General features: G+C 39.1%; 1 protein-coding gene across 1 annotated transcript in view; it reads left to right on the plus strand.

Annotated features, from left to right (window-relative positions):
- LOC132141676 (teneurin-3-like) overlaps window positions 1–17,132 on the plus strand; it is a 277,539-nt gene that overhangs the window by 154,480 nt on the left and 105,927 nt on the right. Inside the window, exon 5 of the mRNA XM_059551345.1 lies at window positions 5,467–5,695. Within this exon, the coding sequence (XP_059407328.1) occupies window positions 5,467–5,695 (229 nt within the window). The remainder of the gene's footprint in view (window positions 1–5,466; window positions 5,696–17,132) is intronic.

A 17,132-nucleotide genomic window follows, 5' to 3' on the forward strand; every position in this document is an offset into this window, starting at 1 on the left:
ATCTGCAGGTAGCCTTGGTTCTCTGCCATGTGCAAGAAAGAAAGGAGAGAACTCCGTGCTAGAATGAATACTGGAGTTATATGCCAGTTCCACTTGAGGCAGATATTTATCCCATTCACCCCCACTTTCACAAATGTACTTGGCGAGTTGGTCTTTCAATGTTCGATTCAGTCTTTCGACCATATCTTCACACTGGGTGTGGTAGGGTGAGGTGCAGGTTTCCTCAATGCCTAATTGTCTGCACAAATGTTTAATCAAATCTGACTCAAACTGTCTACCTTGGTCCGTATGGATTATCTCAGGGACCCCGTGCTACTTAATGTAATCCTCAAAAATGCACTGTGCTACAGTTGTTGCACGCTGATCCTTCAGAGGGTACAAATTGACAAAACGGGTAAAATAGTCCATCACAACTAAAACATACCTATTCCCAAGTGAAGTAACAGGTAGCTCAGTGATGTCAGCGGCAATTCTTTGAAATGGTCGTTCTGCATGAATTGACTGTAACATGGCCCTTTCATGAGGAGTGGTGGAAGCACAGGACTGACAGGATACACATTCAGCACAGAATTTCTGAATATCACGGGACATGTAAGACCAATAGCACATTTTCCTAGCTCTCAACCAAGTACGCTCAGCACTCAAATGACCACTAAACTTCTCCCCATGAAAACACTTAAGAGCTGTTAGAGTGAGTACCAGGCAAGACTACTTGGTAAACATGAGGGCTATGAGGAGATGATTTCACTCTGTGAGACAGTATACCCTCTTGGACTGATAATTTGGAAAATTAATGCCAGAGTTTCCTCAGTGTGGCAGGGGAATGTTTCAGTCTGCCTAGTGGGGGCCTTTGATTACCACTCTCTTTCCTTTTGCTGAGCTTGTAATTCAGTCAAATCAACTGACAGTGTCGGACTCACGTCAGGAAGAACTCCACAACCCAGTGGCACTTCAGACGAAAAGGAGACTTTTTCAACAGTGGTATGGCTGGGAATTACCCAATGCACTGATTTTGTTTCAGTCACAGGCGAGCTAGGACACCGTGACAAGGAATCAGCATTACTATGATGCTTCCCTTCCCTGTATTGAATGGTAAAGTCATACACATCCATTTCAAGTATCCAGCGTGCTCTTCTACCAGTCGGATCATTATAAACTGCTGCCTTTTTTAGATTTAACGGTTTGTGATCTGTAATAATCTTGAATGGCACCCCAGACAAGAAATGTCGAAAATGTCGAACAGACCACACCACAGCCCACAGTTCACGGTCATAAGTTGACCATCTCTTTTCTAATGGAGTGAGAGCATGACTGGCGTAAGCAATTACGCGTTCCTTCCCATCCTGCATCTGAGCAAGCACTGAACCTACTGTACACAATCATGAGAAGCATCAGTGTATAGTAGAAAAGGCTGTGTGAATATAGGGTGAGCTACAATGGGAGGACTAGTAAGGGCCTGCTTTACCCGTTCAGTTTGTTTGGGCCCAACCATAGTCTCAGCAGATACCCGGCCCATAGTACCTGCTACCAGCCGTTTCCCTGAAGATCAACATCCTCTTCAACAAAACTGACATGATGATCACCAGACGAGGGTAGATGGTCAGTAGAAGATTGTAGGCCATATCTCTCACCAGAGAACTTGTTGGAGGGCCATTCTGTCATATGATGATCCTGATGATGGGATGCGTGTTTTAAACGATGATCTCGATGATCAGAGGTTGGACTGCCACAACGATCACGGTGAGGTGGGGGCGAGTTGACACATTGGTTACGATGAATAGAAGTAAGGCTGGCATGTTGAGCAGCAAAATGTGGAGACAGGCTGGTGTGATAATTTCGATGAGGTTGAGGTGGGCTGACGTGACGATGTCGGTAATGTGGAGAAGCACTGATGTGACGATCTTGATGATGTGGAGATGGGCTCACGTGACGATCTCTGTAATGTGGAGAATCACTGATGTGACAATCTTGATGATGTGTTGATGGGCTCACGTGACGATCTTGATAAGGTGAAGATGGACTCATGTGATGCTCTCCATAGCCCCGACGTCTGTCACTGTCTCGGCGGATGAATGAGTAAGGCTCATCTTGACGATGTTTTTGCTTGTCTCTTCCACGTTCAGATGAGTAGTCTCTCTGTCTGGTGGAAGCATGTTGCCTCTTCATTTGACTCACTTCCAACCTTAACAGAGCCTTAACATCAGCCGTCAATTGCTTCACCGAAGTCATGATTTCAGAAGAAATGTCCCCAGATGCTGTGGTGTTTGTGGACACCATAGCTGAAAGCGATTCACTGCGTAAGGTGGTAGATGAGTTTGGTGACAGGCTGGTCTTTTGACTCAGAGGGGGAAGAAGTGCAAGTCTGAGAACTTCTTGTTCCCGTTCCCACTTACAAGCAATGGCTAAAGCTTCCTCTAGGCTAGTAGCACCATGTTCATGACATTTTGCTTGGAGGACAGGATCAAGACCAGCTACAAACCGTCTAAATCTTTCCATGGCAATGGCGGACTCACCATAATTTGGAAATGCTTCCAAAACTAGTCTTGTGATCTCAGCTGCAAATACTTCCAAAGGTTCTTTGGGCATACGTGGTCTGGCTTTCACAAAAGTTTGAAAATGCAGCAAAAATTGTTTCCTCCCAAAAACATCATTTAATGCAGCAACACACAGTTCATAGTTCTGTTGTATGTCAGGAGACAGGGAGAGCCAGTAAGCTAAAGCATCTCCACTCAACCTTGTAGGCAAAATGGCGGCCAAATCTTGCGTTTGTGCATCCGCACAGGCCTTAACTGCAAGCTCTAAAGGGGCTTTCCATAAAGAAAAACTGTCTTTATCCCTACCGTCTCCATCAAAACACAGTGGTAGATCGACTTTAAAGTGCAGCAATCTTGTAGTGCGATTTGCAGAAGTTGCGTGCTCTCTGCCCTCCGCTGTAGGTATACTTTCATCTTTTAATCAGAAGCATCGGCCTAACAGCATGACAGCCGGACACACAACACTCCCGCTTGGGTTTTTTTTTTTTTCTTCCCAAGCGCGCCCTGCCTTAAAGGGGCAGGCACACCAAATATCTTTCTAACAAAACATGTATAAAACTTTGCATAAGACATATGAAAATACACGAAAATCTTACTAAACAAATTCACCAAAATTTCTTATTCTTCCTTTTTTTTATATATATACAGGTCCTTCTCAAAAAATTAGCATATTGTGATAAAGTTCATTATTTTCCATAATGTAATGATAAAAATTAAACTTTCATATATTTTAGATTCATTGCACACCAACTGAAATATTTCAGGTCTTTTATGGTTTTAATACTGATGATTTTGGCATACAGCTCATGAAAACCCAAAATTCTTATCTCAAAAAATTAGCATATCATAAAAAGGTTCTCTAAACAAGCTATTAACCTAATCATCTGAATAAACTAATTAACTCTAAACACCTGCAAAAGATTCCTGAGGCTTTTAAAAACTCCCAGCCTGGTTCATTACTCAAAACCGCAATCATGGGTAAGACTGTGGACCAGAAGGCCATCATTGACACCCTCAAGCAAGAGGGTAAGACACAGAAAGAAATTTCTGAACGAACAGGCTGTTCCCAGAGTGCAGTATCAAGGCACCTCAGTGGGATTTCTGTGGGAAGGAAAAAGTGTGGCAAAAAACGCTGCACAACAAGAAGAGGTGACCGGACCCTGAGGAAGATTGTGGAGAAGGACCGATTCCAGACCTTGGGGGACCTGCGGAAGCAGTGGACTGAGTCTGGAGTAGAAACATCCAGAGCCACCGTGCACAGGTGTGTGCAGGAAATGGGCTACAGGTCCCGCATTTCCCAGGTCAAGCCACTTTTGAACCTGAAACAGCGGCAGAAGAGACTACAGAGGGCTACAGAGAAGCAGCACTGGACTTTTGGACAAATTTTGCATGTCATTCGGAAATCAAGGTGCCAGAGTCTGGAGGAAGACTGGGGAGAAGGAAATGCCAAAATACCTGAAGTCCAGTGTCAAGTTTCCACAGTCAGTGATGGTCTGGGGTGCCATGTCAGCTGCTGGTGTTGGTCCACTGTGTTTTATCAAGGGCAGGGTCAATGCAGCTAGCTATCAGGAGATTTTGGAGCACTTCATGCTTCCATCTGCTGAAAAGCTTTATGCAGATTAAGATTTCATTTTTCAGCATGACCTGGCACCTGCTCACAGTGCCAAAACCACTGGTAAATGGTTTACTGACCAAGGTATTACTGTGCTCAATTTGGACTGCCAACTCTCCTGACCTGAACCCCATAGAGAATCTGTGGGATATTGTGAAGAGAAAGTTGAGAGACGCAAGACCCAACACTTTGGATGAGCTTAAGGCCGCTATCGAAGCATCCTGGGCCTCCATAACACCTCAGCAGTGCCACAGGCTGATTGCCTCCATGCCACGCCGCATTGAAGCAGTCATTTCTGCAAAAGGATTCCCGACCAAGTATTGAGTGCATAACTGAACATAATTATTTGAAGGTTGACTTTTTTTGTATTAAAAACACTTTTCTTTTATTGGTCGGATGAAATATGCTAATTTTTTGAGACAGGCATTTTCATGAGCTGTATGCCAAAATCATCAGTATTAAAACAATAAAAGACCTGAAATATTTCAGTTGGTGTGCAATGAATCTAAAATATATGAAAGTTTAATTTTTATCATTACATTATGGAAAATAATGAACTTTATCACAATATGCTAATTTTTTTAGAAGGACCTGTATATATATATATATATATAACCCATGAATTGACAAAATGTAAAATAAAATAATGAATTAAACATAAGACATAAACATAACGGTTACACAATTAATCAGTTGCAAATGGATTTAATATTGAAGAAGTTTTTCTAGGGATTTTGAACTGGTAAAATCAAGTCATCGCAAAAGAAATCAGTTCCCCATGCAGATTCACTTATGTTCAAATTGGTAAAGCTGCTTGTTATGAATTCTGTGTGAACTGTGCTTCCTATTATTTACAATAGACAATTAATTTTCTTACCCATGAAATTTAATCGAAATATCTATGTGATGCAATAAAGGTCCACTACCCAAACACTGCTGTCTAGTACAGTTCTCGTTAACATGGTGCTCTCCCAAACAAACCCAAGGCTGGATTTAATGCAATTTTGACAGATAAGTGCAGCAGGGGTCCCTGGCACACGTGAAAGTGGATGTTCAGTCATCTCAATCATATGCTTATATGTGTACGGGTGCATGCATATGTGTCGTAGTCATCAGTTCGACAGCTGGTGGGGATGGCTACTAAATAGTTAAAGTCATCATCACCCTACTGTAATATGTCCCAGATGTTCTTTGGCAAAAGCACATTCATCCAGACACATTTGCCACGATTAATTACCAAGGACAACTGCTTACATCTGCACAGCATTACTGCACCGGTTTGCAATTGGTTAACCCAGTTCCATTTGATTCTTCCCACAGAGCAACCATCCAATCAGCACCAGCAGGGCCAGTCCACACTGCCACCGGTGCCGCCCCCGCACAAGCAGCAGCCGTCGGTGACGGCGCTGAACCACAACTCTCTGAGCAGCCGCAGGAACGTGAGCCCGGCCCCTCCGGCCGCCCTCCCCGCCGAGCTGCAAACCACACCCGAGTCAGTGCCGCTGCAGGACAGCTGGGTCCTGGGCAGCAATGTGCCGCTGGAGAGTAGGTCAGTTATGCAATGCACACACCAGCACAGTTACATCCCAAAATGTGATCTGTGTTATAGAAAGGTCCTTTATTTGACATTACTCACACAGCAGGACATGTGACCTTTATATCTTTCTCAAAGCAGTGTGACTGCAGGGCTTTTATTTATAATGCAGCCACTTTCCAGTTAACTAGTAGACATACTAACAAGCCTCAAAGTATAATTTACATTCATCGCATATAGAGGATTTTTTTTCAAAATTAAGTTTCTGTTTATCACCCGTCTCATAAAGCGGTTTATAATATGGCAGCATCAAAAAGTGCTTCTGCTGACTCTGCTAACATCCCAGAATGTGAGTGACTGAGGCCTCGCCAAGCTTAGGGGAGGATACGGCTTGGTTGTTTTTCTCCCATAAATCAGTGAGGCTGTAAGCTCGGAGGATACACTGAAGGGTCTTTAAAAGCTAGCAGAAGGGAACGCTTTGTTTCGGGGGATTGCACGTTAGCGCCATAATGGCCTCTCTCTGTTTTTGATCTTCTCTTTCTAGTGACACTGTATATATAATGACTAAACCTCCCCCATTAAGCGATGTTACCACCTATCACTCCTTTCATTCATCCTGCGTGATATAAGCACAGAGACAGACAGAGTGGGGGTGAGTGCAGAGCGAGAAACGAGGGTCGTTCAACTTTATCTCTGAAAGCCATAGATCTTAGTCTGGATAGACAGAATATTACATTTGATGTAAATGAGAGTGAGGCTTTGAGGGATATATGTACAAACCGTTCAGTGGCTTATGCTATCAAGCCAACAAAACATTGATATTTGTCCTTTTGAAAATGCACTAGGGATGTAAATGGTTCAGAGTTCAAACAGTACCTTTCTAGAGGATTACTGCGGTACAGACAGTGCCTAATTGTGGCTTCATGTATTAATGGTAAAATTCACTTCTCAATGAAAATGTGCATTTTGAAAAGGTATTGATGTAAATACAGTCAGTTTGTCCTAAAATAAAATAATCAAGCAATTAGATTAGACCTTCATGTGCCCTTATAGGCATCCAGTTACTGAAAATATTATTCAAATACTGCTATATATATTAATCTTACAACAATATTAATTTTAATCTTCTAACAAGTACTATTTATTTATTTTATTCTATTTGTTAATTTAGGATTATTTTATTTATTAGTTGTATTTGATATTTGAATTTAATATCATTTATATAATTCATAAGGTTAATAGGTTTTGCTGTGATATTCAAATTGATATTAAGAATTGTGAAATGTCATTTCTATCGGTGTAGACTACCAGAATATTGGTATTGTGAAAACCGTACAGTGGACAAAAATAGTTAGCAAAAATTTGACATTTAACAGACTGTACATCTCCCTCACAGCCTTGTATTCAGTTGCATTAAATTAAATATGACACGTACCCTGACTAAGGTCTACAGGAATGTGAGTACCAATGAGTGGCTTGCTTTTGAGTTTATATTTTATGAGCGCCAGTGCCAGTGCAAACACAGTGTTACGAGATCCAGCAATAACACACCTGCCTCAGCTCCGCTGGCCTCGAGTTCACTTCATGGTCCTTCACATGGACACTGTGGTCCCAAAACAGGAATATCCAACAGCTACACTTCCTTTATGGTCTTTCCCTCTGTTTCTCTGTTTTCCTCAACACTTGGTTTTTTGTTACTATGTGGCCGTCTTACTCTTTCACTTTTTGTCGTGTCAACCACAGCAAGATTTTTGCTCCTTAGTCCATTGTTGCTCACCCCCATTGTTTTGCTTTCTGTCTCTTTTCCAACTTACACACAGTTATTTGTTTTTGTTCTTCTCTCTGTGTCTCAGTGGTCACACCATATCCTCAAAATGAATTTGGCGATTGTCCACTCATATTGACAAAGCATTATGTAGATTTTTGTAGATGCTAGCAACAGAGCTAAAATTTCTGTTTATATCCTGAGATCTGAGGAAGACCACACTGGACCACACACAGTCAGTAGGGTCTCTAACACTCACAGATGCTCACAGATGCTTGTAAATCCTACTATAGTGCTGCATCTTTCCAGATAAACACTCTGAAAACACACTCGTTCAGTTACGCTCGAAAGCACACATTGTGGCATGTCTGCGTGGCAGCACTGGTTCAAAAGGTGCCGTCTTCCAAGTTAGACATGGAGCTTACTTAACAACTGTTTACATGATACAGACTGACTTTTAGAGTAAAAATAAACAAAGCATCCATCTCCCCGACAGGCACAACAGTGAAGTTTAGATGAAAATAATGAAAAACATTACAGTACTAGTAAATGGGCGAAAACGTACTGGCAGAGAGTCGAAATGCAAATGAAGACTGCTTTTCTGTGTTTACAAGCATGAACGATTGGTTCCCGGGGCTCAGGTGGCATTGTTTCAGCAATTACTGACTATACCTTTAAGCCATTATTGACATTGTCATAAACCTTGTGGTGAAATACAGATCACGTCTGAGCATATGTTTCCACGTTCTTGTAATTTGTGAACAATTTGTGCTAAACAGACAATTGAATCTAAACGATCCTGACTCCTGCTTTCGAACAGTCAATTACCTCACTCTACTGTCTTTACTCTCATCATTATTTGATGATACTATTAAAGTGGGGAATGGAAAAACATGAGAAGCCTCTTGAGACACCTGCCGGTCCTTAACTGATTAAAATAACTCAAGATCTCCACACAAAGATGTCTTCCACTTTCAGAGTTTGTGTATTTCATATGTAAATGCAAACCAGCCAATTGGTGAATCTGCTTCTCGACCAAAGTTTCAATGTTTCATTGTTTTAGCGTAATATTCATCTTTCATCTTACTCTTGATAGTCTGTGAACAGTTTAATGTGTGGTGATTTCTTGCTTCTTAAGCTGTTAACATACATGTTCTGCTCGTGATGGAGAGGTAATGTATTTATCTTGAAATGAGAGAGAACACTGAAGCTCTTGACATTCCAAAACCTCACTCCTTGCTCTAGGCAAAATAAAGCATCTTGCAACATACTTTGTTCTGGACATTATTTTATTTTTGCACATATCAAAACAGCCTTATTTTCAAGCTGTTCTCCGAGTGGAGATAGCCAGCAAAGTGCACAGCAGCCCCACACAGGAGTCCCTCATGTGAATCTCAAAGCACTTTTGACTCATAGGTCAGCTCCCATGTCACGCCTCAGAGGTTAGACAGCTAAAGATAGACCTCTCGACTTTCACCATCACAAGAGAGAAGGAAGTGCACATTGCGCTTAAAGGGATAGTTCACCCAAAAATGAAAATTTGATGTTTATTTGCTTACCCCGAGGACATCCAAGATGTAGGTGACTTTGTTTCTTCAGTAGAACACAATCGAAGATTTTTAAAACAACCCTTGCAGTCTGTCAGTCGTATAATGGATGTGAATGGGAACCACAGCTAAAACATTCAATAATAATAATAAAAAAACATACACAAAACCAAATTAAACCCTGCGGCTTATAACGATACATTGATATGTAAAGACCCAAAGCGATTGTCTCTGCAAGAAACTGAGCAGTATGGACCATTGACACTCCCAATTGAGAATGTAGATAGAGTGTCAATGATCCACTTGAGAGATAGATGGTGCTAATCCACTTATAAGTCTGTGATCCGCCATAAAGCAAGAAGAAGAAGACACCTCACATGCCTGCTGCTGAGGACATGCTCAGGAGGACGAGCTCAGGAGAGTTCTAACATTGCGTGAATCAAAGGTAAAAAACTATATAAATACTGTTCAGCTCCTTGAACACACCGATCGTACACATCAGTGTATCGTCACAAGCCGCAGGGTTTAATTTAGTTTTGTTTGTGAATATATATATATAATTTTATTTTTTTTACCCGTGATTCCAATTCACCTCCACTATAAGGCTGACAGACTGCAACAGTTTGTGTTAAAAATCTTTGTTTGTGTTCTACTGAAGAAACAAAGTCACCTACATCTTGGATGTCATGGGGGTAAGCAGATAAACATCAAATTTTCATTTTTGTGTGAACTATCCCTTTAATTATAAAAGCTAATTTCCTGTAGACAGTAAACAGAGATTGTGCCAAATGAACATTTACTGATTCTTTACTTTGTTTGTTGTCTTTGTTTTTGGTAAGTGGTTTTAAAGAGTAGTGATTTATTGCTTCAAAACAAAACCAGAAAATCAAATTGTCGTTAAAGTAAAGCATCATCCATCAATATAAGATCAAAAAAAGTGTGAAAGCCTGATGACTCGTAGCGGATTGTGTTCAGAGTACGATCACACACCATCCTACCAAGCCCACCCAGTTGTCAAGAGCCTTTAGATGTTTGGATATTTTATCTATGATCTCCACCACCAGTTTGGGAACAGGGAACAGTCAGGGTCAATCCACATAGACAAAACACACAGCAAATGTGAGATGCCTCTCAGTACAGGCTTAAGTGCTTAGGATCATTCAGTACTGACAAATTGTCCTCTGTCACTTTTATAACTAGCAAATGTTCACAGTAGCACTGCAGAAGAATACACTGGAGACAGCATTAGAAAAAAAATGGACTCCTTGAGAATAACAATATCCCTTATTTGTAATTTCCTTCACATAGTTTTATGATTAATTTTGTTTGTTTGCTTGTTTTGCTTTAGTTTTTTTATGCTTGTTTTCTGCCTTCCATACTGTGATGTGGAGTGGAAACATAAATTATATATATATATATATATATATATATATATATATATATATATATATATATATATATATATATATATATATATATATATAGGTCATAATGGGAGATTGTTTATCATTGTCGATATATGTACTGTAGATTGACTATATAGTTTTTTCAAAAGTGTGTAGCACAGGGCTGTTGGTAAGCATGAATGAAGCATAAAACTGATTTAAAAGAAATGTGTTATTCTGAAGGTCAAAAGTCCTTTGTTAGAAGAGTAGAAATTTTGTTTCCACCTTCAGTAGTTCATCTAAACATTTCACTGTGTCAAATGGTAATTCCATGTCTTCAAATTTCAGAATTTATATTCTCTTTTAAGTAGACTATCTTCAATTATGCCACCATATATAAGCATTGTCAAGTTATTTTACAGTTTTTTTACGCGTTCCCTCTTCCTAAATCTTCTGTGAAGGCATTTGTCAGAGGATGACAAACGTGAAAGGAGATACATGGATTAGCATAGCAATTTCCAGCCTGATGTCATGCCTGCTGTAATCAATTAACAATGGTTATCTTGTCCCTCATGCTCCAAAATCCCTGTTCGCTGTCTTCTGTGTCAAAGGAATGTTATCCTGTCTTACCCAAACACCAGATGCCCCAGTCAGTCCACAGATACTACAGCTGGAGATTTTATCTCTAGTTTCCATCACGTCTTCTATTATCTCTTGTTTAAGTGGGTGTTGTATGTACTTTGTATTAACATTTTACTAAGAGTCTAATCCCGACATTCTAAGTAATTTAAAACTTTTTTCAAGCCCACGCCATATTTATTTTTATTATTATAATCCTTTTAACTGTGATGAAATCCAGTGTTACATGACTATATACGTCATATTCAATTAAATTAAAGTTTATTTGTATAGCACTTTTCACAATACAAATTGTTGCAAAGCAGCTTGACAGGAAATTAAATTTAAGTAATATATTTAGTAGTAGCTTGTCAGTGGTGACTGTCAAATCGATGTACATATGGCAGAAATGTAAGGTAAAATTCAGTTAATGACATAATCAAACAGACTATGAACACTATTAACAGCAATGATTATGTGTTGCAATCAAACTTGTAGCAAAATTTGATAGTTTATATTGTTTCAGGGTTGGCATCATCTGAAGTCCTCTGAGGGGTTTGCATCATCTCTTCTCAGGTGTTTGGTTGTCTCAGGTCTTTGAAAGGGCTGGATCCAGACTGAAGTGAAAGTGAAAGTGACGTGACATTCAGCCAAGTATGGTGACCCATACTCAGAATTTGTGCTCTGCATTTAACCCATCCAAAGTGCACACACAGAGCAGTGAACACACACACACACACACACACACACTGTGAACACACACCTGGAGCAGTGGGCAGCCATTTATGCTGCGGCGCCCGGGGAGCAGTTGGGGGTTCGATGACTTGCTCAAGGGCACCTAAGTCGTGGTATTGTCGGCCCGAGATTCGAACCCATAATCCTAGGGTTAGGAATCAAACTCTCTAACCACTAGGCCACGACTTCCCCATAAGCTTGTGTAAGCTTGTGTAATTCATAGTTACCATGGGATGTCAATCCCATGGCAGAAACAGAGAAACAAATAGAGACCTAATTAGCGAAGCTGCTGTTACAACCAAGCAAAAATGATTTGTTCAACCCAAGCTAAAAAATAATAATGTGCATTTGATCAGATATAAATGCAGTACAAGATTATGAGATGCATTATTTGAATGCTTGGCCAAAGAGATGTGTCTAGATTTAAACAGAGAGAGTATGTCTGAACCCCAAACATTATCAGGATGGCTATTCCAGAGTTCGGAAGCCAAATGCGAAAAAGCTCTACCTGCTTTAGTGGACTTTGCTATCCTAGGTACTACCAGAAGTCCAGAGTTTTGCAACCTTAGGGAGCGTGATGGATTGTAGCATAGTAGAAGACTAGGTAGGTACGCAGGAGCTAAACCATTAAGGGCCTTGTAGGTAAGTAATAATATTTTGTTACTGACACAGAATTTAATAGGTAGCCAGTGCAGAGACTTGGGATAGTATGATCATATTTTTTCAACCTGGTAAGGACTCTTGCCACTGCATTTTGGACTATCTGTAGCTTGTTTATTGGAGATGCAGGACAACCACTTTGAAGTGCATTACAATAGTCCAGTCTAGAGGTCATGAATGCATGCACATTCTGCATCGGAGACAGCTTGGCAGTGTTTCTAAGATGGAAAAATGCTGTTTTTGTAACATGAGAAATATGATTTTCAAAAGACAAGTTGATGTCTAAAATAGCACCCAGATTTTTGACTGTAGAGGAAATAAAAGTGCATCCGTCTAGTTGCAAATTGTAATCCAAGAGATTCTGTGTAGTGCTTTTTGGTCCAATAAGTAATATATCTGTCTTATCAGAATTCAGTAGGAGAAAATTATTGGTCATCCAATTTTTTACATTTTTAATACACTCTGTTAGCTTAGATAGTTTAGAAGTATCATCTGGTCTTGTTGAGATAAATAGTTGGGAACATCAGAATGACAATGGAAACTAATTCCATATTTTCTTATAATATTACCAAGGGGTAACATGTATATTGAAACTAGCAGAGAACCTAGGACAGATCCTTGTGGTGCTCCATACATTACTGGTGACAATTCAGATGACTCCCCATTTAAATAAACAAAGTGGTAGTGATCGGACAGGTATGATCTAAACCATCTTATTTTAATTTTAACAAGTGCAGTTTATGTGATGTTTTTCTGAAGTTTTTTTTCACTGAAGTTTTTCTTTGGGTGCCATCTAGCCACTGTGCTAAATAAAAAAACTTAGATTGTTTTGGTTATTTTCTGAGTTTGCGAATATGCTCAACCCTGGCAGATTATATAGCCTGTCTTTAGCTAGGCATACTGTTTTTCCACACAATTCTAAAAACTTCCAAGTTAATTTTTCTCCATTGCGCTCAAGACTATGAGTTTCTTTCTTGAGAGAGTGGGTATTACTGTTGTACCATGGCACAGTACGTTTTTCTCTAACCTTTTTCAATTTGATGGGGGCAACAGCTTCTAATGTATTAGAAAAGATAGTGCCCATGTTGCTAGTCACTTCGTCTAGTTCATATGTGTTTATGGGTACACAGAGCAGTTGAGGTAAGTCAGGCAGTTTATCTGTGAATCTGTCTTTGGTGGCTGGAACAATAATTCTTCCTGGACGATAACGCAGAGCCATACAGTTACTATCAGTAATAACACAGCATGCACAATACAAGGAAATACAATACAAGTAGACATCGTCCAATGCAAAATTTGTAGACATCGCCCCCAACCCTAATACACAGTAGCCAGAGCAAGCGATAGGAGAGATCTCTTTTGCATATCTGACAGTGTAACATTAAGGAGAAGTATTCTGAATGAATTAAACATGATCCTTTCTGAGTAACATTGAGAATATCACTATATATTGTTGCAACACCGCCAACACGACCAGTCTGACGGGGCTCAAGCGTATAAAAGCAGATTATAACAGTAACAGTAACATTAAATCTGTTACCATATGAACTGTGAAGATTGAGTGAATTGAAAGTGTCAGCAATCATAATAAAATGAAATTAACATTTATCATTTTCATGGCAAAGTTACTTAAATTGGTCTTTTCGATGTTAAATTAGCCAGAATTTGTCTTTATTTCTTTTTAAATTAATTTGTCTTGAAAGGTAGGACAAACATGAATTTAAAACTACATATAAATAATTTTAAAGCTGTTGTGTGGTTTATATATCAAATAGTGTAATTCAAAACCTACTAACATATGGTCAAGTCTTGTTACATGTCAGCAAGTCACTTGTAAAAACTTTAAGCAAAGGATTGAACTCCTGCTATGAGGTCAGAAAGGTGAGTTGGTTAGAGCGAAGGTCCTGGTGGTGTTTTGTGGGAATACCAAGAGGTCATGTGCCAAGTCATATTGAATATCTCTTGGAATCCATGCATCAGTTTTCAACCCAAAAGAAAATTTGTGGAGAGGAATGAAAAAATCCATATTGCCCCAAGGTTTTAGATCAGTGGATCTCAAATGGTTTCACTTTTTGGACTTTGACTGACAAAATGCTAAAATAGTTTAGCATTTATAAATAAGCAAAAACATGCCCAAACAAAAAAACAAAACAAAAATATTATTTGTTTATTGCTCATTTATAAGTGTCTCAGCAGCCAGTAACTCACTAAATAAACACATTGTGGTCAGCACAAACCAAAGTGAACCTGTATGTAATGTATTCTGGATAATATTTTTCTTTACCTTTACCCTTTGTAGGTTTATGAGGGTGAGGTTAGTCCCATAACCGCTCAATGTTGGCATCTACCTAGTTTGACTTGATTCTAACAAGTCACAGATATATTTTAATCAAAATACAGTAGAATATGTTGCACACACGGCCTTCAATGTCAACAACAAAAAATATGGAAATTGTTTTCTCCCTTTTAAAAGTTGATGGGCCTTTTTTATATCCTAGCAATACATAATTACATGGTTAGGTGCGTTTTATTTTTGACCTTTAGGAAGGCTTTTTTTTCTGCTGCCTTGAGCCCTATCATTTTAGGGTCATAACCCACCACCAATTGAAAACCACTGCTTCAGATTCTGTGCATCTCTAGAGATTCCCATCCCTCGCCCAGGGGATGCTATTAAACGTAGAGGAAGTATAGTTATTAATATATATTCACACCAGCTTATAGAGGATGTAGAGAGCCTACCAATAACACTTTACAGTCATTCAGTGTGCTTGAGTAATTTTGTGGCTTTATTCACTATAATAAATATTCCTCCATGTCAGACCATGTTAGTGCTTCCATTTAGAGGAAAACGGATTGATACATTGGACATATAACTGCAGTATACTTGTTTTATGAGTATTTTCATGTGTGTGGGTCTGTCTTTCATTCGATGTACATTCAGCTATGACTGTCTGCCATTTGGGAAGCTCTTTCTCTCTGGATTTGCTGCCAAACTCATAATTAGAAATACCTTGACTTGTCTCATCACCAGTAAGAACTGACAACCTTTATTCTAATTGTTTGTCTCTCTCATGTAGAAAATTAGCAAAGCAAGCAGTTCTTGAAAACGGGCATGACAACTTAATAGAGATGGATGTGTTCCCTCCCGTGTGCCACGAGGGCGGCTATGGGGATGGGTATGTGCTCCTGAGTCTTCTCTTGGTGCCAGCTGCTGATGCCAAGCCCAACACTGAGCCAACCAAAGTGCTAAATCTCCAGAACCCCCACCCCAACCCAGATACCCCCAAACAGAAGGCCATTGCTCAGCCAACCAAAGGGCCAGAGTCCCATACTGAGCCAACCGAATTTAGACAAAGCAGTCATGCACTGGCCCAACCTCTTATTGTATATCTCTTCCCTTGTTCTCTTAGCCAATGACTGCAAATTATCAAGAGGCACTTGATTGGCAGCCACTTCTGACACATAATTCAAAATTCAAAATTAAGTTGCAATAAAAATTCACTAATATGCTAATCGATTCACCATTTGCATAAATCAAGTTACACAGCCTTTAATATTTTAATTTGACTAATTCTTTAATTGATATTCCTGCATTACTGGATTAAATCATGACTGCCCTGCACAGCATCTTGGCTTTGATTGGGTTGATTGATAATGTTAGAGTAAAAGTGAGTTGGCAGCAACTGTTTACTGCACTAAAACAAGAGCACAGTTTCTCTTTCTCTGTCTCTATCTCTCTCTGTCGCCGCATTAGAATGCAGAGACATTGTCGAACTGTCTCACTAATTGGATTTAGTGCTCAGTGTTATTTGATATCGCAGCTCGAATCATTTGTTTGTTCCATTGTTCGGTGTCTTCATGGGTCATTCTTTCAACATAAAGAATGCAATCGAACAGACAACCATGCAGTTTTAGAGAATTGCTTATCTCTGGAAGCTTGTGAGATGTTTTGTTTAACAAACGGAAGGGATTTCATGTGGTGGAAGAGTGTTATTATGTCTAGGCCTTTAATTTAGACTGGGGATAGTTTTTTAACTTTTTAACTACAGTAAATATTTTTCAGATTTGTTTTTGACAGTTAATTCAGTATAGGCGCATACCTATCAGACGTTTTGACTACAAAAAAGAGCTATGAAACACTACTACTGTTATTTCCCCAGAAAAAAAAATTATAATAATTGTCATTAAATAAGTAAAGTTGGCAGCCATTATTAGTTTTTTTTTTTTTTAGCTAAATTTTAAAACAATAAAACTAAAATAAAAAACAATTTATGGAGAATTTTTTTTTTTTATTACAAATTAAAATCTATTTTCAGTGTTCAGTGTTTTGGTTAAAATCTCATTGTATGACTGTCTTAGATTATTTATTTATTATATGTAATATTTATTAATTTATAATTCTATATAACTATATATATATATATAGAGTACAGACCAAAAGTTTGGACACACCTTCTCATTCAAAGAGTTTTCTTTATTTTCATGACTATGAAAATTGTAGATTCACACTGAAGGCATCAAAACTATGAATTAACAAATGTGGAATTATATATGGAATTATACACATAACAAAAAAGTGTGAAACAACTGAAAATATGTCATATTCTAGGTTCTTCAAAGCAGCCACCTTTTGCTTTGATTACTGCTTTGCACACTCTTGGCTTTCTCTTGATGAGCTTCAAGAGGTAGTCACCTGAAATGGTCTTCCAACAGTCTTGAAGGAGTTCCCCGAGAGATGCTTA

This window comes from Carassius carassius, chromosome 6 (genome assembly GCF_963082965.1).
Source record: "Carassius carassius chromosome 6, fCarCar2.1, whole genome shotgun sequence".
In the NCBI taxonomy this organism is placed as follows: domain Eukaryota; kingdom Metazoa; phylum Chordata; class Actinopteri; order Cypriniformes; family Cyprinidae; genus Carassius; species Carassius carassius.